The 24,521-nt window shown below is 43.8% G+C and overlaps 1 protein-coding gene across 1 annotated transcript in view; it reads left to right on the top strand.

Annotated features, from left to right (window-relative positions):
* LOC311144254 (adhesion G-protein coupled receptor V1-like) overlaps positions 1-24,521 on the top strand; it is a gene marked incomplete at its 5' end in the record, with an annotated part of 183,987 nt that overhangs the window by 137,467 nt on the left and 21,999 nt on the right. The window contains 2 exons of the mRNA XM_084180264.1: positions 5,488-5,645; positions 19,496-19,617. Of these exons, the coding sequence (XP_084036390.1) occupies positions 5,488-5,645; positions 19,496-19,617 (280 nt within the window). The remainder of the gene's footprint in view (positions 1-5,487; positions 5,646-19,495; positions 19,618-24,521) is intronic.

The raw sequence follows: 24,521 nt of genomic DNA, 5'->3' as shown, positions 1-24,521 counted from the left end.
AATATTGGAGATTTTTATTAAAGTGCTTAACATAGTACTTTGATTTTATTACAGTAATACTATGTTTACTCATGATTACGCCATTCAAGTGGACAACACGCTATCACTCTGCATGTTGTGCGTAGGCAGTCAGAAAATTGGTATCACTATGATTAGATGATAACATTAAGGTCAAGAGTGTATTACTTGCTGCAAGTTACATTAAAGGCCCAGTGCAGTCAAAAACGTGATTTTCCTGTGTTTTATATATATTTCCACACTATGAGGTTTGAATAATATTGTGAAAATGATGATTGACTCCCGAGTGGCGCAGTGGTCTAAGGCACTGCTAGCTGTGCCACTAGAGATCCTGGTTCGAATCCAGGCTCTGTCATAGCCGGCCGTGACCGGGAGACTCATGGGGCGGCGCACAATTGGCCCAGGGTAGTGGAGGGAATGGCCGGCAGGGATGTAGCTCAGTTGGTAGAGCATGGCATTTTGCAACGCCAGGGTTGTGGGTTCGATTCCCACAGGGTGGGCAGTATGAAAAATATGTAATAATAATATGCCATTTAGCAGACGCTTTTATCCAAAGCGACTTACAGTCATGCGTGCATACATTTTTGTGTATGGGTAGTCCCGGGGATCGAACCCACTACCTTGGCGTTACAAGCGCCATGCTCTACCAGCTGAGCTACAGAGGACCACTAACTGTAAGTCGCTCTGGATAAGAGCGTCTGCTAAATGGCGTAAATGTAATGATAAGGCCCTTTTAGTGTAAGAGCTGTTTGAAAAGACCACCTGCAAGTTTATCTTGTTGTGGTGGGATGGAGTTCTGGCCTGCCTGGTGACATCACCAGGTGGTAAATTAGTTAATAGACCAATAAGAAAGAGTTCCCAAACCTCTCTGCCAAAAAGAGCTAGTTTTCAGTTTTCCCCTCCCAACTCAGACCACTCACAGACATCCTAGCAAAATTACTGCTTGAGAAATTGCGCTTTGCTAAGAAGCTATTTTTGTTTCTTTTTGACCATTTTCATTGAAAACAATCACAGTTAGGTACTTAATTGTTACCCAGAAATTATTTGATATTAAGATAAAAACGGCTGTTTGGACCCTAAAGATTGTTTCCCAATCCTGGTCCTATATTGTGGGCTGGATCAATGTCCTGCTGAAACGTATTATACACAATAACAGCAAATACCCATACAAAACATCAGCACACCTTTAACTACATATTTGTTAAAAGTGAGTTCATTTCTAGCATTATTGGTTGTGGTGACTTTCTGCAAGGGTGCGTCCCAACAATTTCTCCTTCTCCCTGAACTGTGCACTCATTCTACTACTTCCCACAAATGTAAAATCATTGGATTGGTGTAAGCATGGACTAGAGGGAGTTTCCATATACCCTTCATTTCCTTTCAAATCCATGAAGGGAAGTGAACAAGTGCACACTTTGTGAGAAAGGAGAGATTATTAGGATGCAACCCAGGAGTTCCAGGTACATCCCCTCCCACAAGGACACACAGACACCACATGACCAACAACCACATGTCTGTTTACACTTTCTCACGCAGGAAGAATAGGATGAAATACTGTATTATTATTATTTGACATACGGTGCCTTACATTTTATTATGTCTACCATAGCCAATTATTTATCCCGGTGAAGTAGGGTAGGGCTGTATTTGTGTCCGTTGTTCCACTGCCATGTTAGTACAGTCCTGTGAGATGGCACCGTTGGCATGCTCATTGAGATAAACCTCACGTCATAACAAGATGGTTGGGTTGTTTTTCCCAGAGCCAAACACAGGCTCCCTACCTTTCTAAATGACCCGACTAGAACACAACAGGGACTGGACAGATGATGGGAGTGAATTCCTCAGAATAGATTACCAGGAAGGAGGGGGAGAGTGAAAGGGAGAGAGAGTAGGGGCGGCAGAGGGAGGGAGAGAGAGTATGGGGGGAGAGGTAGGGAGTGAGAGTATGGGGGGAGAGAGAGAGAGAGAGAGAGAGAGAGAGAGAGAGAGAGAGAGAGAGAGAGCAGATGAGAGAGAGAGAGAGAGAGAGAGAGAGAGAGAGAAGAGAGAGAGAGAGAGAGAGAGAGAGGAGAGAGAGAGAGAGAGACAGAGACAGAGACAGAGACAGAGACAGAGAGACAGACAGACAGACAGACAGACAGACAGACAGACAGACAGACAGACAGACAGAAAAGCAGACAGACAGAAAAGCAGACAGACACAGACAGACAGAAAAGCAGACAGAGACAGACAGACAGACAGACAGAAAAGCAGACAGACAGACAGACAGACAGACAGACAGAAAAGCAGACAGACAGACAGACAGACAGACAGAAAAGCAGACAGACACAGACAGACAGACCGACCGACCCGACATGCTACACAGAAAAGCAGTACTATATACAGTGGGGAAAAAAAAGTATTTAGTAGTCAGCACCAATTGTGCAAGTTCTCCCACTTAAAAAGATGAGAGAGGCCTGTAATTTTCATCATAGGTACACGTCAACTATGACAGACAAAATGAGGAAAAAAAATCCAGAAAATCACATTGTAGGATTTTTAATGAATTTATTTGCAAATTATGGTGGAAAATAAGTATTTGGTCAATAACAAAAGTTTCTCAATACTTTGTTATATACCCTTTGCTGGCAATGACACAGGTCAAATGTTTTCTGTAAGTATTCACAAGGTTTTCACACACTGTTGCTGGTATTTTGGCCCATTCCTCCATGCAGATCTCCTCTAGAGCAGTGATGTTTTGGGGCTGTCGCTGGGCAACACAGACTTTCAACTCCCTCCAAAGATTTTCTATGGGGTTGAGATCTGGAGACTGGCTAGGCCACTCCAGGACCTTGAAATGCTTCTTACGAAGCCACTCCTTCGTTGCCCGGGCGGTGTGTTTGGGATCATTGTCATGCTGAAAGACCCAGCCAGGTTTCATCTTCAATGCCCTTGCTGATGGAAGGAGGTTTTCACTCAAAATCTCACAATACATGGCCCCATTCATTCTTTCCTTTACACGGATCAGTTGTCCTGGTCCCTTTGCAGAAAAACAGCCCCAAAGCATGATGTTTCCACCCCCATGCTTCACAGTAGGTATGATGTTCTTTGGATGCAACTCAGCATTCTTTGTCCTCCAAACACGACGAGTTGAGTTTTTACCAAAAAGTTATATTTTGGTTTCATCTGACCATATGACATTCTCCCAATCCTCTTCTGGATCATCCAAATGCACTCTAGCAAACTTCAGACGGGCCTGGACATGTACTGGCTTAAGCAGGGGGACACGTCTTGCACTGCAGGATTTGAGTCCCTGGCGGCGTAGTGTGTTACTGATGGTAGGCTTTGTTACTTTGGTCCCAGCTCTCTGCAGGTCATTCACTAGGTCCCCCTGTGTGGTTCTGGGATTTTTGCTCACCGTTCTTGTGATCATTTTGACCCCACGGGGTGAGATCTTGCGTGGAGCCCCAGATCAAGGGAGATTATCAGTGGTCTTGTATGTCTACCATTTCCTAATAATTGCTCCCACAGTTGATTTCTTCAAACCAAGCTGCTTACCTATTGCAGATTCAGTCTTCCCAGCCTGGTGCAGGTCTACAATTTTGTTTCTGGTGTCCTTTGACAGCTCTTTGGTCTTGGCCATAGTGCAGTTTGGAGTGTGACTGTTTGAGGTTGTGGACAGGTGTCTTTTATACTGATAACAAGTTCAAACAGGTGCCATTAATATAGGTAACGAGTGGAGGACAGAGGAGCCTCTTAAAGAAGAAGTTACAGGTCTGTGAGAGCCAGAAATCTTGCTTGTTTGTAGGTGAACAAATACTTATTTTCCACCATAATTTGCAAATAAATTAATTAAAAATCCTACAATGTGATTTTCAGGATTTTTTTTTCTCAATTTGTCTGTCATAGTTGACGTGTACCTATGATGAAAATTACAGGCCTCTCTCATCTTTTTAAGTGGGAGAACTTGCACAATTGGTGGCTGACTAAATACTTTTTTTCCCCCACTGTATATGAATATTGTTCCTGCTGTATGTTTAGATCCATAACAAGCATCAATGGTCATCAAGGGACCATGGGGGTATGACTGTGTCTGGACATAGAGGAGCAGTTGGGCCGAGTGGGCACCATGGCTTAACACCGTGAGAGGGCTGTGAGGGCCATTAGAGCAGGGGGATACCCCCTCAGAAAGAACATGGTGTCTTTGCTGCACTCCCTGGGGGGTGTGTTTGTTGTGTGAGACTGAGTTGGGAGCGATGTCTGACTGTGCTATTTGGCACACTGTGGTGCTAAATATTTTGCCCTCCCCAACCATGGTGGAATGTGCTGCCGCAAGGACACAACAACACTGAGTGTGACCTTAAACACACGCACGTGTGCCAATGTAACTGTGCAGTGCTTCAGCTCATCCCCTTATAATCATTATAGATTAAAAAGCTACACCAAGATCAAATATGATACAGAATCCAGGATCAGTATTTCACCAGAGATTGGAAGAGAACTGTTCGATTTTTTATTTAAAGTGTTCAGTGATAGTGGTGGATTTGATCCCCTGCCGGATAGTGCTCACTCGCTGACCAACAGCAGAGCTTGTAGACTATAGCAGCCCTCTCCTCTTTGCACGTTCTCCACCTCTCTGTCACTTTGGCACACTCCGAAGACTTGAAAGGATACAAGCGAGGGCCAAAACAGCAGATGTATCAACGATAAACCCTCTATAAATAAGACGCCGTTTTCAAAAGGACACCAAAAACAATATCCCCCCAAAGCCTTAAATAGAAAAATACTTTAAGCGTCTTTAGATATTATGCAGGGTTGCTTCAGGGCTGACCTGGTTGTGAGAAGGAGGTTTAAGTAGATGTTTGTGCAGAAAGGAAATGTCTTTGAAGCTTGTTATTCACTGGGAATGCTGAGAGTCTTATAAAGGATCAGAGGTATCAGGCCCTAGATCCTGTTTATGGATGTTGAAGCAACAGTGTCTTTAACTAATACAGCGCAGTAAAGGAACATAGCCATGGCTTAATTTTACTCCTCTCCTTGGCTGTTTACTGCAAGTTTTGTGTAATAACACCCCTGCCCCTCTCTCTCCCTCCCCCTCTCTCTCTCTTTCTTTCTGCCCTTTTCTTTCTTTCTTTCTTTCTTTCTTTCTTTCTTTCTCTTTCTTTCTTTCTTTCTTTCTTTATTTCTTTCTTTCTTTCTTTCTTTCTCTCTTTCTTTCTTTCTTTCTTCTCTTTCTTTCTTTCTTTCTTTCTTTCTTTCTTTCTTTCTTTCTTTCTTTCTTTCTTTCTTTCTTTCTTTCTTTCTTTCTTTCTTTCTTTCTTTCTTTCTTTCTTTCTTTCTTTCTTTCTTTCTTTCTTTCTTTCTTTCTTTCTTTCTTTCTTTCTTTCTTTCTTTCTTTCTTTCTTTCTTTCTTTCTTTCTTTCTTTCTTTCTTTCTTTCTTTCTTTCTTTCTTTCTTTCTTTCTTTCTTTCTTTCTCTCGCTCTCTGCAGGTGTTTCATTCCTAATATCTATGCTGCTCTGTGTACAGCAGCCCTGGTGCCTCTCATCTGCCTGGTCGGGGTACTGGTGGTGTTCATCCATGCCTACCAGGTCACACAGCAGTGGAAGGCCTACGATGACGTGTACCGCGGGCGCACCAACAGCTCAGGTATAGTACCCCCCCCCCCCCCCCCCACACACACACACACACACATGCATGCATGCAAGAAATCACACACACATGCATGCAAGGACAGCGTTGGGACTTATGGCATGGGTTGGAGCATCTATCCCCCTCCATGTCCCGAGCAACCAGACCAAGTCAGCCCCTATGTCTGAACGGCTAGCAGACTGCTTCTGCCTATGACTGTCTGAAGGCCTGCTGTGTTACTGGATGACCTGCTCTGTGGTCCATGTAGTAGTCAATCCCCCCCGCCCCCCTTCAGGGTTATGAAGCTGCCAGATATACATTTGACTAGAATGTGTTCAACCTGGTCAGAACTGGTTCATACTGCCCTGTCCTATACCGTCCAGAACAGCCTCAATATGATGGCTCTACTCTCCACGCTTAGAGGGGACATCTCAACAGGACATTGGCGTCTCATACTGTAACAACAGCAATAACAACAGCAACAAAAGCAACAACAGAGTCTGGCTACAAGGGCTTTCCAGACAGATCAACAGGACCAGGAGATGACAGCCTCTATAGCGAACACATCATCCACAGAGATAGCTCTATTTTTCCATCTCACCCATCTCCAACAACCCCAGCAACCCCCACCACAGTCCCCATGGCTGGCCCAGCCACAGATGGTGGGTAGGATGTCCTTGTTCCAAAACTCTGTGGTAGGTTCCCTGAAAAGCCTGTGGAGCTCACCTGTTACAACACACGTCTAATCCCCAACCCAGGCTGCTGGACTATTTTTACAATGGCCTGCAACACCACCCCACGCACGCACACACAGCACTCATATCACATCCAAAGCAAGCACGCATCTGATCAGGCACAATAGGGCAGCCTTGATGAAAGCTTTATGCAACATGCACTGCAGTGCAAAACACATACACATTGTATGCTACTCACTTGGATTTATACACAGAGTGGGTGGAAACACAGTTCCTCGCAAGCAGAACATATTCAATACACACACACACACACACACACACACACACACACACACACACACACACTATCCCTGGCTTTTGTTTTGGTCCATCGGTATCGTGAATCAAATCCCACTCCATTGTTACTAGGTATCAAGTTCATTCTGCCTGGCTGTGTTTTGGTCGCTCCCTCCAATGACAAAGCAAAGCCTGAATTAGTGCCAGTCCTTTGGTTGGCAAGCTGCTCATAGCCTCCCCACAACACCGTGTGTGGTCTGCGCTACATTGTGCGTTTTAGTGATGCGGGGGTTGCCTCATAACCCGCAGTCCCTGCGTTTATATCCCTGGTCCCTAGATGTCTTTGCTCCGCGAAAGAAGGAGAGATGACAGAGAAAACTTGAACAATGTCAGCTAGATTGAAGCATTCATTCTATAATTTAGGACATTATTCTGGTGAGCAGGGGTTTATTTAGTCTTTCGAGGGCAACATATAATGACAGAAGAGAAACTGCATGTATCTAATTATAGACAAGTTGACTAACAAATAGTTTACCAAAATGTCGGAAATTATAAGCAGAAATATATCTAAATTAGGCAACAACAAAAAGAATCCTGCACCCCCTGTCAAAAAATTGTTTGTCCGTCTCTGACTGTAGTCTACAACGCATTTTCTATGAGTTTGTTGCGGGCCTCAGATTTTCACTTTATCACATATAGTCGGGCGGTTGCGGATGGGTTATTAGCAATTGCAGGCGGATGCGGGTGAACAAACAGCTGCCTAACGGTTAAGCGCGTTCGGCCAGTAACCGAAAGGTTGCTGGTTGGAATCCCCGAGCCGGCAAGGTGGAAAAATCTGCCGTTCTGCCCTTGAGCAAGGCAGTTAACCCCCAACAACAACTGCTTCCCGGGCGCCGATGACGTGGACGTCGATTAAGGCAGCCCCCCGCACCTCTCTACCCCTCCCCTGGAGTGTGTGTGTGTTTGTGTGTCCACTGTAGAGAAGGCAGAGCCACCGGCCCTCACAAACACACACATAGACTCGCACAAAGCCACATCGTGCTGTAGTGGCTGACTCGGCATGCCTCTGACACTGCGGACGTCTGTTCCTCAGCCTTAGAGCCTGTGTACCTGCCTGCTACCCAACACCCTGAGGGGCACACTAAAGCTGCCTTGCCCACACACAAACACACACACACACTCAAGGGGAGGGGTAGCGGTACAGTGTGGTTTTCTACAGCCTCTAAAACTCTTTATTTGCACTGGCTGGGAGAGAAGGGCACGGCACGCTCTATTAAAAGCAGTAGACGCATTGCGAGTGTGTAGGACACAGATGCAGAGGTACAAAGTGTCCTTGAGGTGTGTGAGTGTGTGTGTGCATGTGTGTGTGTGCGTGCATGTGTGTGGCTTGGAGTGTGTCCCATGGAAGTTCCCTGCTGCAGGGGCCTGCTACACAGGAACAGAAGGTGACTCCATGGCCCCTCTGAACTAATGTCCTATAGAACATTTTAAAAAACATTCAAGCAAGTGGAAAGAAGTGAAACATGAAAGGTTTAGCCTTCACCATTTCTCATGGAGGGTGATGTGGAACATCTTCACAATATGGTCAATTTCCTGATAGAGACCCAGTCTATGGCTAATCCTATTCCCACTATGAGATATGAAGGAAAGTCTGAGGAGAGGGGTGGCAAAAGAGAATTCTACTTTTCAATTCATATTACATCCTTGCCTTACCATTCGCTGTGGCTGGCAACGCGACATTCTTAGTCCCCAGCTCAAATTGACTGTAAATATTACAGTAGCCACTAGCCAGTAAGTACAAACTATTCAACAATGACAGGAACTTTTCTTCTAAAACATACTACAATATTGAATAATGCAACCAAACCATTTTACACTCTTGAATAATGCAACAATTCAAAGCATGTATGTGCAGACAATTAAAGGGTTTTGTTTTCCCATCTGTTGGCTACACTCATTACATTTTAGCTTCAAGAATTAAGCACAGAGTTGCTATAACAGCATGTCTTCATCAAGTAACATTAGCCTATCAAAATGTATGATTAACTCTCTCAATATAAATTAAAGTAGGCCTACCTTACAACATTACAACAAACCAGGCTTCATTTTTATCATGTAAATCATTACGTGGTAAAAGCAAATTGCAACCGAAAACGTGGGGATAAGTGAATTCACCGTGAATTCACCCCCCCCACAAAATTATATATTGAATAAAATTCCTCATGAATTGTCAATGTGCACAATTAGTCTGTGCTTCCGTCTGACCAACTGATAACAACCACAGCTGCAGGTAGCCGAGAGAAGACATGCACTCTGATCCCATCTGGGCCTGGTAACATCATGTTTTTATAGCCTAAAATAGGCACATTTATTTGTATTCTGAGAAAATGTGAATGTGATTACATTTGGTTTATATTCACATTTCGGGTGGCTAGGCTGCCTAGGCCTTTTTAATCAATTTATTTTGACTGGAATTAGTCAATCAACACAATAGTGATGACATAATGGTGATGACACCATTCAACCCTGCCTACAGCGAGCTCAGCCCTGTTTTAGTTTTTCTCCAATCGCAGTTGTTGTCTCTTTGTCTGTGTAACGAGTTTTAATGTTTTCATCCTCTCTAGGGCCAGGAGTTTTTCTAGTTTTTCCAGTTTTTTTAAATGACCATATGACCTGATTAGAAAAAGTATCTGGTCCTATCATAGCCCATACAAAACAAGTTTTGTGTCATATGCTACAACTAAGGTCTGGAGTTGGTTAGGTTATCCTACTACCAGATCAGGAAAGACTTTGGGCCCCAGGAAAACAATCCCCCCCCCCCCCACCACTCTGGGACCTGTGGTGCCACCTCTGAAATCCCCACACAATGTTACAAATGAAAAAAACATATCCTATTTGTATGACCTACATTTGAGATGTTTTTGGTGTGGGAGATGGGCTTCCATAGTTTTACGTGGCTCAATACAGTCGGCAGCTACTGCAACAATTTCAGAATGTAACCGGCTGTTACTGCAATTTCAGGTAAAAACTCAACTATTAGGAAAATGTCTATACATTTAAACTCTTTCAAAAACATTGCTCTGCTATTACGATTTATGCTGTAGGAGTGTTGGGCTGAACGAGACAGTTCTGTTTACACTGCGCTGCTTCAGGAGGGGCAACGGTTGAGCGAGCTCCGGAGGTAGCAGTCGAGATGTAGCAAGTACGCAAGTTTACATTTGAGTAACATGTGTAGCCGACTGTATTTATACAAAAAGTGTAGTAAGTGTGAAGAGGCTCCTCTTAGTTATCCTCAGTGTTGTTTGTTTACATTGCAGCCCAATAGAGCAGGGTTCCCCAACTGTCGGCCCACGATCCGAATTTGGCCCGCGGGTGGTTTTATTTGGCCCCCCAACTTTTCTGAGCAATTTATTTTTATTGTTGGACATAATAGACTGTAAAAACACCAGGAAATCAGCTCCAAGTGATTTACATTTTTAAAAAGTGTTCCAACGCACAATAGAGAGACGTGATCATATACAAATGTAAGCAAGCTTTGAAATGATTATGTTTTAGTCAAACATTATATCTGTTTGGGCTTCTTGCGGTCAATTTGCAGTCTACAAATTATTTGTAATTATGTTCCGGCCCCCCGACCATCCGCTAAAGAAACAATCAACCCGCGGCTGAATCTAGTTGATGATCCCTCTCTCTCTCGCTCTCCCTTGATGACAGACATTGTATTTCAATGTTGTGTTTCTCATTGGGTACAATTTTTGTATTATAGGCCAAGGTTTCCCATACTTGGTCCTGGGAAACCCTGTTCTAGGCTATGGACTTTCTTCAGTAGGTCCAACTCTTCTATTAGGAAATTGCTGGTTCATTTCAATATGAGGCTGTTCTCTAGGCTTGGATTTGGTCATTGAGAATTGATGTAACAAAGTAGCTGCAGGCTCCACTACAAACAGATACAGGGCACATCCCAAATGGCACCCTATTCCCTATAGGGCCCATTGGGCTCTGGTCAAAAGTAATGCACTATGTTGGGAATAGGGTGCCATTTGGGCAATATCCCTGGTTGGTTTCAGAGGTCTCTCTATCTGGAGTTTATATAACCCAAGATTGTAGGATGAGAAGCTGGCGAGAAGGCCAAGACTGATTCTCATTTGGGCTCAGAGAGTCTTGATGTGCAGACATAGCTACTGTAGTAGATATAGAGAATGTTTTTATCAGTGGCCAGAGAGCACAATAAAGGGCCCTCTCCAGTGGAATTGCATTACGATGCCCCTGGGTGCCACATGCAGATTCATGTCACTCTAATGGTCGACATGGAGGTACAGCTGAATGTTTCAAATGTTTCAGCCAATCAGGGATGAGAGCCTTGGGAACCAGAAGTGTTGGGTTTCATGGATGTCTGGAGTTACTGTGTAGAGATGCCAAGCCTCTTTGTAAATGCTGTTATTGCTGTGTGGGATTTACAGGACAGATCACTGAACCTGTCTCTTTATATTAGCTTCCAGATTTCAACTCGACAACAATTTTTTTATGAAATGTTTTTTCAAGACATATAGCATATAAAACTATCTTCCATCTGCGTTTCTGTTTCTCTAATGATTCAGAATGGTTTCAGTTTATCAGGCTCATCTAGTGGGCTCACTCCCCTCTGATAACCACTGCAATTGACGGTGGGAGAGAGAGACAACAACAGGCGGCAGGTAGCTTAGTGGGTAAGAGCGTTGTGCCAGTAACCGAAAGGTTGCTGGTTCTAATCCCCGAGCCGACTAGGTGAAAAATCTGTCGATGTGCCCTTGAGCAAGGCACTTAACCCTAATTGCTCCTGTAAGTCGCTCTGGATAAGAGCGTCTGCTAAATGACTAAAAATAAACACATTTTTAAAAAAATAACAGAGGACAGAGGAGCCTGTTGGACTGCTGATGTAATCATTGTGAGAAGAGAAGAGGTGACGGACACCATTCTCTCTGCTCCTTTACCATGACGGACTGCTGCTGAGATGAGCACAGGCCTCCACTTATTTCACATCTGTCTGGCCCTGACCTGCAGGTACAACTCTGAAAGTGCTGTGAGATATGCCAGGGCCTCTGACGTCACTCACATTTGATGCCATGTGTGAGTCTGCAGACATACTCTACTCTACAGCCAGGTGTGAAATGCAGCGTCAGACAGTGTCAGGCTCGTTACCTTGCAGTAGGACAAGATGCGGTGCATTTAGCGGATGGATAAAAAACGTCTTAGATAACATGTGTAGGAGAACCAAAGACTGAAGTAGAATAGTCCAAGGGACTCCCCCCACCCTGTGTATACTAAACGTTTATTAGAAAATGCAGCATTTCAGTCACACAGACCACCTTGATCAAGGCATGTGCATGATTCTGTGTTCCCAGTGTTGGTTGTGTTGTTGTACAGACTGAGGTGCAGTACCAACATGATATCATAGGAAAACGTTATCCTGTCACATCACAATATATGAAAACGTCACAATATATGACGTTTTTTTCCCCCAATACATTGCATTCAATGGGAAAAGATGTGTCACATGGTAGACGTTTTTGTCAATACATTGCATTCAATGGGAAAAGATGTGTCACGGTTGACGTTTTTGTCAATATGAGTGTCACGGGGTTAGGGTTAGGGTTAGGTTTAGACATACAGACAGACATACAATTCTATGGGCAAATTAGTGAGAGACTCAGTCAGACAGACAGGCAGGCAAAAACGTGACAGGATGACATTTTGAGACTTTACTGCACATAATTCCTCCTCCTGTACTTATTGTATATACCACAGCAATTAGAGGAGGCAGGGTGCAATCACTGACCCTAGACAGGCGTCACCAGCCATGGGGGTGGTCATACAAACAGCAGACCACCTCCTAATCCCAAATTACAGCCAATGGTTACATACTCTGTGGATTCTAAGGGAAAGAACGGATCAAATCTGTCTATCCACCGCTTACTTTAGCTCCGAGATGTCGTACTGTTGGCCACAATTTCCATTTTATTAGGGCACTGTCAGACTTTCCAAGAGTATGCCTTTACAGCTGGCACTAGTGTTGATAGCATGTTCTTAAGAACAGTGTCCTGTATCATTTTGTTATCTAATGTGTACTGCCCCCATTCTGATCATTGCACTGTTAACAATACTTAACAACCATGCTATTGGATTGGATGGGTAGCACCCACACAATGTTATCATTATGTAATGTCATATTCTTGCTGCTTCACACAGAATGGATATACCCAGCAATAAAACCATGGTGATGGTTGTGTTCCAAACCCATTGACCCTAGCAAAGCATGGTGTTTATACATTACTAGAATATATAAATATTGCCAGCCTAGCTTGTTCATGTGTTTTAAACAGTTATTTTTAGAGTTGATTTAAAGTGTTCCTGGTCAACAGAAGGATATTGCTACAGTATTTAAGTAGGCCAACGTTCTTATCTTTTATTCATTCTATTAATTATTTCAATTATTATACATGTTAGGAAGACTGACAATGAAAAAAAAAAAAACTGGAAACATACTGTAGCAGTACTTGAAGGTTGGATTTGCCTTATAGAAGAAGTCCACAGTAGAACTTGTGGGTCTGCCATTTAGGTGTGATGACAAGTTACATTTCCCTCCTAGCTGACTCTTCCATGTTAACACAACAGGCCTGTAGCCAGACCTATAGGGCTGCCCAGCCACAGGACTCACAGACGAGGGCTTGGGAAAGAGTTCTGCAAGACCACACACACACACACAGTAACATGCGCACGCACGCACGTGCACACAAACACACGCACGCATACACACACAAACAAACACATAGGCCACGAACAGACCCACATCCATTCATAACACCAGTATTATTCAATTATTCCAATGTTGCCAGTGAACTGAGTTGAACCCAAGCCTCGGGGCCAGGGTAAGGTTATGCTTTGTTGTGTTGTGTTGTGTGTGTTGTGACAGCTGGTAACCCCTCTGTGGCAGTATCGTCAGCACCATCTTGGGTTTCGGCTCGCTTGTTTGTGTTGAACCCCCGTCCTCCACACAGTTTGTCTTCTCACGCTGAGAAGCCTGTAAGTCCAAATATACAGGGGACATACAGTGCATTTGGAAAGGATTCAGACCCCTTGACCTTGGCTGTAATGTAACAAAATGTGGAATAAATTGTTTTTTACCCCTCATCAATCTACACACAATACCCCATAATGACAAAGCAAAAACAGGTTTTTAGAAATATTTGGACATTTCTAAAAAAATTCAAACTGAAATATCACATTTACATACAGTACCAGTCAAAAGTTTGGACATACCACTCATTCCAAGGTTTTTCTTTATTTTGACTATTTTCTACATTGTAGAATAATAATCATGTAGTAACCAAAAACGTCTTAAACAAATCAAAATATATTTTATATTTGAGATTCTTCAAAGTAGCCAACCTTTGCCTTGACGACAGCTTTGCACACTCTTGGCATTCTCTCAACCAGCTTCATGAGGTAGTCACCTGGAATGCATTTCAATTAACAGGTGTGCCTTGTTAAAAGTTAATTTGTGGAATTTCTTTCCTTCTTAATGCATTTGAGCCAATCAACTTTGAAAGTTTCTTCAAGTGCAGTCACAAAAACCATCAAGCGCTATGATGAAACTGGCTCTCATGAGGACCGCCACAGGAAAGGAAGACCCAGAGTTACCTCTGCTGCAGAGGATAAATTCATTAGAGTTACCAGCCTCAGAAATCACAGAGTTCAAAGTAACAGACATATCTCAACATCAACTTTTCAGTGGAGACTGCGTGAATCAGGCCTTCATGGTCGAATTGCTGCAAAGAAACCCCTTCTAAAGGACACCAATAAGAAGAAGAGACTTGCTTGGGCCAAGAAACACGAGCAATGGACATTAGACCGGTGGAAATCTTTCCTTTGGTCTGATGAGTCCAAATTTGAGATTTTTGGTTCCAACTGCCGTGTCAATGTGAGACGCAGAGTAGGTGAACGGATGATCTCCGCATATGTAGTTCCCACCGTAAAGCATGGAGGAGGAGGTGTGATGGTGTGGGGGTGCTTTGCTGGTGACACTGTCTGTGATTTATTTAGAATTCAAGGCACACTTAACCAGCATGGCTACCACAGCATTCTGCAGCAATACGCCATCCGATCTGGTTGCGCTTAGTGGGACTATCATTTGTTTTTCAACAGGACAATGACCCAAAACACACATCCAGGCTGTGAAAGGGCTATTTGACCAAGAAGGAGAGTGATATGGTAATGCATCAGATGACCTGGCCTCCGCAATCCCCTGAACTCAACCCAATTGAGATGGTTTGGGATGAGTTGGACCGCAGAGTGAAGGAAAAGCAGCCAACAAGTGCTCAGCATATGGGGGAACTCCTTCAAGACTGTTGGAAAATCATTCCTCATGAAGTTGGTTGAGAGAATGCCAAGAGTGTGCAATGTTGTCATCAAGGCAAAGGGTGGCTACTTTGAAGAATCTCAAATATAAAATATATTTTGATTTGTTTAACACTTTTTTGGTTACTACATGATACCATATGTGTTACTTCATAGTTTTGATGTCTTCACGATATATAGAGAATAGTAAAAATAAAGGAGAACCCTGGAATGAGTAGGTGTGTCCGTTCTTTTGACTGGTACTGTAAGTATTCAGACCCTTTACACAGTACGTTGTTGAAGCACCTTTGGCAGCGATTACAGCCTCAAGTCTTCTTGGGTATGACGCTACAAGCTTGGCACACCTGTATTTGGGGAGTTTCTCCCATTCTTCTCTGCAGATCCTCTCAAGATCTGTCAGGTCGGATGGGGAGCATCGCTGAACTGCTATTTTCAGGTCTCTCCAGAGATGTTAGATCAGGTTTCAGTCCGGGCTCTGGCTGGGTCACTCAAGGACATTCAGAGACTTGTCCCGAAGCCACTCCTGCGTTGTCTTGGCTGTGTGCTTAGGGTCATTGTCCTGTTGGAAGGTGAACCTTCTTCCCAGTCTGAGGTCCTGAGCACTCTGGAACAGGTTTTCATCAAGGATCTCTCTGTATTTTGCTCCGTTCTTTCCCACTCTACCATAAAGGCCTGATTGGTGGAGTGCTGCAGAGATGGTTGTCCTTCTGGAAGGTTCTCCCATTTCCAAGGCCCTTCTCCTCCGATTGCTCAGTTTGGCCGGGCGGCCAGCTCTAGGAAGAGTCTTGGTGGTTTCAAACGTATTTCATGTAAGAATCATGGAGGTCACTGTGTTCTTGGGGACCTTCAATGCTGCAGAAATTTTTTGGTACCCTTCCCCAGATCTGTGCCTCGTCACAATCCTGTCTCTGAGCTCTACAGACAATTCCTTCGACCTCATGGCTTGGTTTTTGCTCTGACATGCACTGTCAACTGTGGGACCTTATATAGACAGGTGTGTGCCTTTCCAAATCATTTCCAATCAATTGAATTTACCACAGGTGGACTCCAATCATGTTGTAGAAACATCGCAAGGGTGACGAATGGAAACAGGATGCACCTGAGCTCAATTTCGAGTCTCATAGCAAAGGGTCTGAATACTTATGTAAATACGGTATTTCAGTTTTATTTTATTTTAATACATTTGCAAAAATGTATTAAACCTTGTTTTTGCTTTGTCATTATTATGGGGTATTGTGTGTAGAGTGATGAGGATTATTATTTTTTAATAAATTTTTGAATAAGGCTGTAACATAACAAAATGTGGAAAAAGGGAAGGGGTCTGAATACTTTCCAAATGCACTGTAACCCTATCATCTCCTCTTCTGATCTTGACAAGGAAAGGGATCCCTCTTTTTCCACTGGAAACTGTGGAAAAAAAAGTTTAAACAGACTTTTTGGATAAAAGTGGGCACATTGTTTTGAGAAAGATTGGGAAGGTTTATGAGTTAGTCTATTAAGAACCTTTCTGTGTTCCAGGTTGTACAGGAAGATAAGATAAGATAATGACTTTATTATCCCCATGGGTAAGTGATGGAAAGCACCCTGCCACTCCTCGCTCCCATCCTTTTGGACCCAGCAGATCAGGCATTCCCTCCCAGCAGGCTTTGGGAACCTGTTCCCACTGTGGGAGTCCTACCCAGACCACAGCCAGGAATGTGCTTACACTGGTGGAAAAAACAAGGAGGGAGGAGCGGAGGAGCGGAGAGGGATGCAGATGTGTGAGAGAGGCAGAGAGAGCATGAAGGAAGTTTGAGTTTAAGAGAGCGTGAGATCGGCGGAGAGTGGAAAAAAGATCCCACAGAATGATAGACTTATGGCAAACTGGCACACAGAGGTGGAAGAAGGAGAGGGAGAGAGCAGACAAGGTGGTGGATATGGCACCTATGTGTAGGCTATTTGATTAGCCTTGGGCCCGTGCCCTGTGTTTCCTGCCCACTTGTGAAGTGGACTGAACAGTGTGCCCTACATTTAACCAGCACCCAATGGAACGCACTGACTGCTTGTGTTATGATGTGCTGTGCTACCCTGCACTAGTTTGAGTCTTCCAGTCACCACTTACTCCTTGCGTCTTCTCCTCATCACCTTTCGATATAACTAAGCCCCACATCTCACCCACAACACACTCCACCCCGGCCGGCAGAGAGTCTCCCCAGTAACAGTCAGGATAAGACTGAGTGCACTGGTCAATATCCACCCACAGCCAACACACACACTGAGAGTGGGGATCAAAGGATCACATCTAAATTGCTGTTCAAAATAAATGGTAATAGGGATGCATTACCCTGGGCCTGGCTAGCTAACACACAGCTTCCATGGAACACTCTGTTCTCAACAGGCGAGGACACGCACTAATGGAAACGTGCTCATGTAAATGTCAGACCTCTCTCTCTTCCTCTCTGTATGTTGTGTCCAGTCACTACATCTTCAACGCTGAGCTAGAAGAGAGGGTCATGTATGCTGGAGCACATAACATGAACATACTGTATGATTTTTGTGATACCCAATAATCACACACACCCAATGTCCAAATTGTCGATAGGGCAAGGTATTTCTATCCAACTGTGTGGTCATGACTACTCATTCTCTAGAATTGGGCTTATTGATGTTTTACTTACAGTACATTATAGTAGTGAGTGCATACATTTTTTTCCTGTGGGAATCAAATCCACAACCCTGGTGTTGCAAGCACCATGCTCTACCCACTGAGCCACACATATCCCTTTTCAGCTATGGGGTAGTTTGTTAGGTGAAGTTGCCCCTAAAAGCCAGTAGTTTCCAACCTGTGGTCCGCGGGGGAACTGCAGGTTGTCTGCAAAAAAAAGACATACAAAAATCTAAATGCAAATTGTTTCTAATAATAATAGTCCTTTAATTCATTACATTCAATGCTAAATTTGACTAAATTCTACCGAAGATATTTTATGTTAAAAGGATTCTGTGACGGTGATTTAGAAGGGAAAAGGTTCGCAACCACTGCCCTAGACGCTGATCTTGGATCAGTTTAATATTTTCCCCACTCATGGTTAACATTAGGATTGGGAAGGGGAAGCTCATCCTAGATCTGTACCTCTCAGCATTAGCTGAGAGTGGTTCAAGGCCAGTGCACATGCTTTAGTAGGTTAAGAGATGGGCTAAAGTCCCTCTCTCTGACCTGCTCGAACATGCTGAAATCAAGGCTTTTAGTTTCACAATAGATCTGTTTCAAATCTCTAGTGAACCCCCCAAGACTTAACCCCCCTTAACCCAGACACAAGTACTTTACATACACACAGACTCTCACACACACTCAGGTGCAGGACATTTGGAAGAGTCTGGCAAAATCAATCTCTTGTTATGTAGTCACTGATAGTCACTCAATTAGCCCATGTCAGCTGAAATGTTTTTAGATTGGTAAATTAGTCTAGCGGCCAGCTATGTAAACTAGTAGTAATCAAGGTCGAATTAGAGCCCAGGGTGACCCCATTGGTTTTGTTAGTCAGTCACTTAGATATCATATTAAAAACGAAAATAAATTATCGCCACCAAATGGCAGAATGAGAACAATTGCACAAAATTAACAATTGCAAAATCTTCTCTCCACCCCATGGCAAAATGTGTATAATTGCAGCAAACTAGCTTTAAAACAGCAACATTTTCTCTACCCCCCATGGCAAAATGTGCAGGCTTGCACGAAATGAAATCTAAAAAATAAAAATGTTCTCTCCGGGTTACGGGTTTCCAATCCCTGGTTTAGAGTGTAGTTCAGAGGTTAGCCTCATGGAGTACTTTATGGGACAAGAGAGGCTGCTTTCTGGGCTCTGCCAACAGCCCTGTCATTGATTAGACGGTCTTTGTGCTTACCGTGGCTAACACTCTAGGTGTTAGCTAGCCCAAAGACTTTCTCTCTCTCTCTCTCCGTCTCTCTTTATCTCTCTCTCTCGTCTATCGACGCGCTACACCCTTTAGTTAGAGTGAGTTAGCTTAGTAGTTGGCACAGAGTGTGTGTGTGTGTGTGTGTGTGTGTGTGTGTTTGTGCGTAGGAGTGCGAGCGTAGGTGTGTGTGGGTGCGTGCAGGCAGGTGTACTGTACAAGGCAGCCCTGTGCCAGGATCTGTGACCTACAGTATAAAGCGTACTGATTAAGAGAGGCTTCATTAATCAGGCCTAAGGGTCTGCGGTCTGCTGCCTGCTGCCCCGGGCCCAGCTCACTACTCTATACTGGACCAGAGCACTGGGATGATGGGCCAGAGCCAGGCCTGGAGAGAGAGCAGGGATCAGGACACTCTGAACTTTAGGAAATCTCCCAATTTCTGATTGTGTAATATGTTACGTAATTTCTTTCATTCTAAGAGTGATCTGTCTGTGTGTGTGTGCGTGTGTATGCGCGTGCGTGCATCTATGCGTGCGTGCATGTGTGTCTGTCTGTGTGAGTGCCTGTGTGTGTTAACTGTGTATTAAGTCTTCCCTGTTGTGTGTGCTGCAGAGGTGCCCATGGTGCTGTACCTGTTTGCCCTGGTGTCCCTGGTGTGGCTGTGGGCAGGACTACACATGGGCTACAGATACCTGTGGATGCTCATCCTCCACGTCATCTTCAACTGCCTGCTGGTAAGACCTTTTCGTCATCATCTTCATCATCATCATCATCATCATCGGTTGCGTCATCCAGACATGTTTTACACAGTAAAATAAAAAAAATATATATATATATTTATTTTTTATTTTTTAGGGGGTAGATCAGCTTTAATATTGCAGATAGATCAAAATCACAAGACTTAATTCAACTCCTATGGAGTCAAATTTAACATTATTTTGGGGTTTATATGGTCCCACCCCCATTTTATGTTAAAACTACTCTGATCATGGTCTTGATATTTTTGGAGTTAAAATGACACTAAATTGAGTAAATATCCAACTCACAGAGAGTTGCTTAAGTTTCGACCATGATAACAAGTTTAGATAGCTGGCCGCTAAACTAACATAGCAATTGAAAAAATGTTAGCTGACATGGACTATCAGTGACTGATATAACAAGAGAAAAACTTCTGATGCACAACCAAATTTCTAAATTGCACCTGCTGTATTTTACTATTCTAACTCACAACAGTAAGTTGAGACCTCAACTGAGTTCTTAAAACATCCCTGAGCTACACCATGTAAACTGGAACAACTACTGTATCTCACTAACGGTTGCTATAAATCCAACCACTTACAGATTCGGTTAGTTTAGAAAAATGTATGTTTCTTATCTTTGTGTAGCATAAAATCAAAAGCAATCAATGTACATGTGAAAACACAGATATTGAAACAAACAACAGAGCATGCAACAGAGCATGCTGGGAAATATTGACAATGAGGCCCCTCCCACATCTATGCATAACTCCATAGATTGAACTCCCTGTCTCTGGTTACTCTTAATGGAGTTCAAAGTACTCCGTCCCAATCAACTCCAGTTATCAACACTAACTCCAGGGAGTGCATCACTCTCTTGAGGGTTAAGATAGCTCCCAGGAGAGTCAATTTAACCCTAATGTTCATAACACTGTGATTTCAACTCTCCTTGATTTACTGTGTAGTGTCTTGAACCTCTTTATTGCTGTCAAAACTGGGGGAAATCTGATATAGTTTTGTAAATGATACAACTACTTCCTAGATACTTGAGAGCCCAATGTAGACATTGGTGGAATAACTCTCCTTAGGTTTGTGTTTGTCAGTGTGTGTGAGTTCAGAATAGCCTCCCTCAGTCTCTGGAGGCCTTGGAGGTTGGCACACTTGTACTATATATTGATCCCTTAAGCCTCTGCACTGTTTGACCCCTTGAGTGTGTGTGTGTGTGATTGCGTGAGTGTGTGTGATTGCGTGAGTGTGTATGATTGCGTGAGTGTGTGTGTGTGTGTGTGTGTGTCTTGATGTGGCGCAGTGGTCTAAGGCACTGCATCGCAGTGCTAGCTGTGCCACTAGAGATCCTGGTTCGAATCCAGGCTGTCGTAGCCGGCCGCGACCGGGAGACCCATGGGGCAGTGCACAATTGGTCCAGGATAGGGGAGGGAATGGCCGGCAGGGATGTAGCTCAGTTGGTAGAGCATGGCGTTTGCAACGCCAGGGCTGTGGGTTCGATTCCCACGGGGGGCCAGTAAAAGAAAATAAAGAAATATATATATATAATGTATGCACTCACTAACTGTAAGTCGCTCTGGATAAGAGCGTCTGCTAAATGACTGTAAATGTGTGTATGTGTGTGTGCATGTCGATGAGTGTGTGTGATGAAGGGTGTTCAAAGACTTTGAAGCCATCCTTTGATGTCTGGCCTGGGCAGGGTGGAAAAGCTATTTCTTGAGGGCTATCATAGACACCATATCTCCAGAGAGAGGCCAGACCACTCACTCAGTACAGTGTGGGAATGCATATCAGAGAACGTGAGAGATAGGAGATAACTTTATCATCAGATATTTATGTACGACTGTATAGTCTACAGCCGATAGCATTAATATCTCGTTTTTTAACGGTTGCGTAACTGACAATGTGTTGAAGATGTTTGAACTGTTCAACCCCACTTCAATGTCTGAACTCTGAAGGGGTATTGCTTGCTAGTTGAGGGTAGCTTCCTCACGCATAAAGCAAACGTATCATTTGAAAAGGATATATTGTAAATGCATTCAAATTGTTGAGTTAGGTAGGCAGTGGACTGGACAGTGGCATACTTGTTCTTTCAGGCAGGTCCTTGTGAATGTCTCTGCTAGCTGTCACTTTCTTCAAGACGTCATCTGTCCATTAAGTGTGTCACACAGGACCCTAGTGATATGTAGCGCCTGCACGTGAAAGACGACAGAAGCTAAAGTCAACCTGTGGCTCTAATGACTGCAGACATGATGTCATGATGACAATAGCTGAGGTAACACAACACTTATAAGCCCACGCCATGCACAAATACCCCAATATGAGGTAATCTGATGGACGAACAGTATGGCCCACTTTGTCCAACATTATCCAGTTGATATCAAAAGTCTCTTTCTAAGACATTACTTTGTTTGGCAGATATACACTATATATACAAAAGTATGTTGACACCCCTTCAAATTAGTGGATTTGGCTATTTCAACCATACACGTTGCTGATAGGTCTATAAAATCGATCACACAGCAATGCAATCTCTATAGACAACCATTGGCAGTAGAATGGCCTTACTGAAGAGCTCAGTGACTTTCAACGTGGCACTGTCATAGGATGCCACCTTTCCAACAAGTCAGTTTGTACAATTTCTGCCCTGCTAGAGATGCCCTGGTCAACTGTAAGTGCTGTTATTGGGAAGTGTAAACGTCTAGGAGCAACAATGGCTCAGCCGCGAAATGGTAGGCCACACAAGCTCACAGAACGTCAGCACAAGAACTGTTCGTCGGGAGCTTCATGAAATGGGTTTCCATGGCCATGCAGCCGCACACAAGTCTAAGATCACCATGTGCAATGCCAAGCGTCGGCTGGAGTGGTGTAAAGCTCGCCACCACTGGACTCTGGAGCAGTGGAAACGCGTTTTCTGGAGTGATGAATCACGCTTCACCATCTGGCAGTCCGACGGACAAATCTGGTTTTGGCGGATGCCAGGAGAACGCTACCTGCCCGAATGCATAGTGCCAACTGTAAAGTTTGGTGAAGAAGGAATAATGGTCTGGGGCTGTTTTTCATGGTTCGGGCTAGGCCCCTTAATTCCATTGAAGGGAAATCGTAACGCTACAGCATACAATGACATTCTAGACGATTCTGTGCTTCCAACTTTGTGGCAACGATTTGGGGAAGGCCCTTTACTGTTTCAGCATGACAATGCCCCCGTGCACAAAGCGAGGTCCATACAGAAATGGTTTGTCGAAATCAGCGTGGAAGAACTTGACTGGCCCGCACAGAGCCCTGACCTCAACCCCATCGAACACCTTTGGGATAAATTGGAACGCCAACTGTGAGCCAGGCCTAATCGCCCAACATCAGTGCCCGACCTCACTAATGCTCTTGTGGCTGAATGGAAGCAAGTCCCAGCAGCAATGTTCCAACAGAAGAGTGGAGGCTGTTATAGCAGCGAAGGGGGGACCAACTCCATGTTAATGCCCATGATTTTGGAATGAGATGTTCAAAGAGCAGGTGTCCACATACTTTTGGTCATGTAGTGTATTTTTACGAATTCCCCTGCCACTATACGTTCCAATACAGGATGAATCCCCTGAAGGTGTAGAGAAAGTCCAACTAAAAGGCCTTTGGTTGCCTCTGAAGTGTCTTTCTTGAGTGAATCTCTCTGCCTCTCCCTAGCCCCTTCCACTGCCCCCCCCCCCCCTCCCCCCTTCTCTACATCACAACTCTAAAATAATCAGCTCTATCATCCCTAGGGAGAAAGAGCAGAACACGGTTGAAAAGTTATTTTGTTTCAACCAGAGAAACTCCACAGCCTCCAATTGCCCTGGGCTCAGATGTAAAGACTAAAGCAGTCTATAAGCAGTTGTCTCCAGGGACAGTTCTCTGTAAGACAGGAAGAATTGAGCTGGAACAGACAGTTCCCTTTTCTACAGGTAATGAGTTTCTAAAGAGAGTTGCGTCCAAGACCATCGATTAGCTCAACAAACACATCTGACCTAGATTTCCTGAGCACTGCTGTTTCGGCTGCTGCTCTCTGCAAGTTGATGCCTGCACCAGGCTGTTTTGAAGCCACAATTAAGGGACAACTATTCTGCTTTGAGAGTCTGCGTTTATGGAGCAAAACCAATTAATTTAGTGGGGAGACGAGGAACATGGAGATGAGAGCACTGACATTTGTGTCGTGACACAGCCATTAGCACCACATCATCACCAACACTAATGAACATTAATAGGGTCGACCGTAAATGTTGCGTACAATAATGCAACAGCATGTATTAGGTTTTAATATTTAGCATAATGGAATTTAATTTAATTAATTTAATTAGGATTTATAATATAGTCACATTCGTCTACGTTGCATGGAGTAAAGTTTATTGTACATGTATGGCTGGATAACAAATCTTTAGATCAAGGTTTTCTGTTTTTGGTGTCACAAACCACCTCAGACCCTCTAAGAAATCTCTTCAAGGCGACATTTCAATTCATTTTGTTTCCAGCTATGTATTGAGTTGGCATAGTATCTAAGCATATCCTTTCACTTTCTTCTGTTCTCTAGCTATTTGTTACTAAAGTTGCTTATGTACCCTCTATTCTGTTGCACACTTTGCGGTTGTATGCTCAGGTTGTTTTGTATTATCTCCCTCATGCGGTACATTTTCCATGAGGAGAATTTTCCATGTTGTTATTGTTGATAGCGTGGCTGTTGCTCTGACTGTAAAAGGCTGTTTAATGGTTCTGCTCCATTCAGCTGATTACCGAAAATCATTAAACAAGTGCAGATGTTACAGCGGACGTTGGTGCACGCGTGCTCACGCGTGTGTGTCCATGCACGCGCATGTATACACACACGCATAGAAGGTAGATTCTATGCATTCATTTCAGCTATATAGACTCTC

The sequence above is a fragment of the Coregonus lavaretus genome (genome assembly GCF_964263955.1).
Source record: "Coregonus lavaretus genome assembly, chromosome: 17".
In the NCBI taxonomy this organism is placed as follows: domain Eukaryota; kingdom Metazoa; phylum Chordata; class Actinopteri; order Salmoniformes; family Salmonidae; genus Coregonus; species Coregonus lavaretus.
The sequence above is the reverse complement of the archived record's forward strand: the minus strand, read 5'-3'. Positions and strand labels throughout refer to the sequence as shown.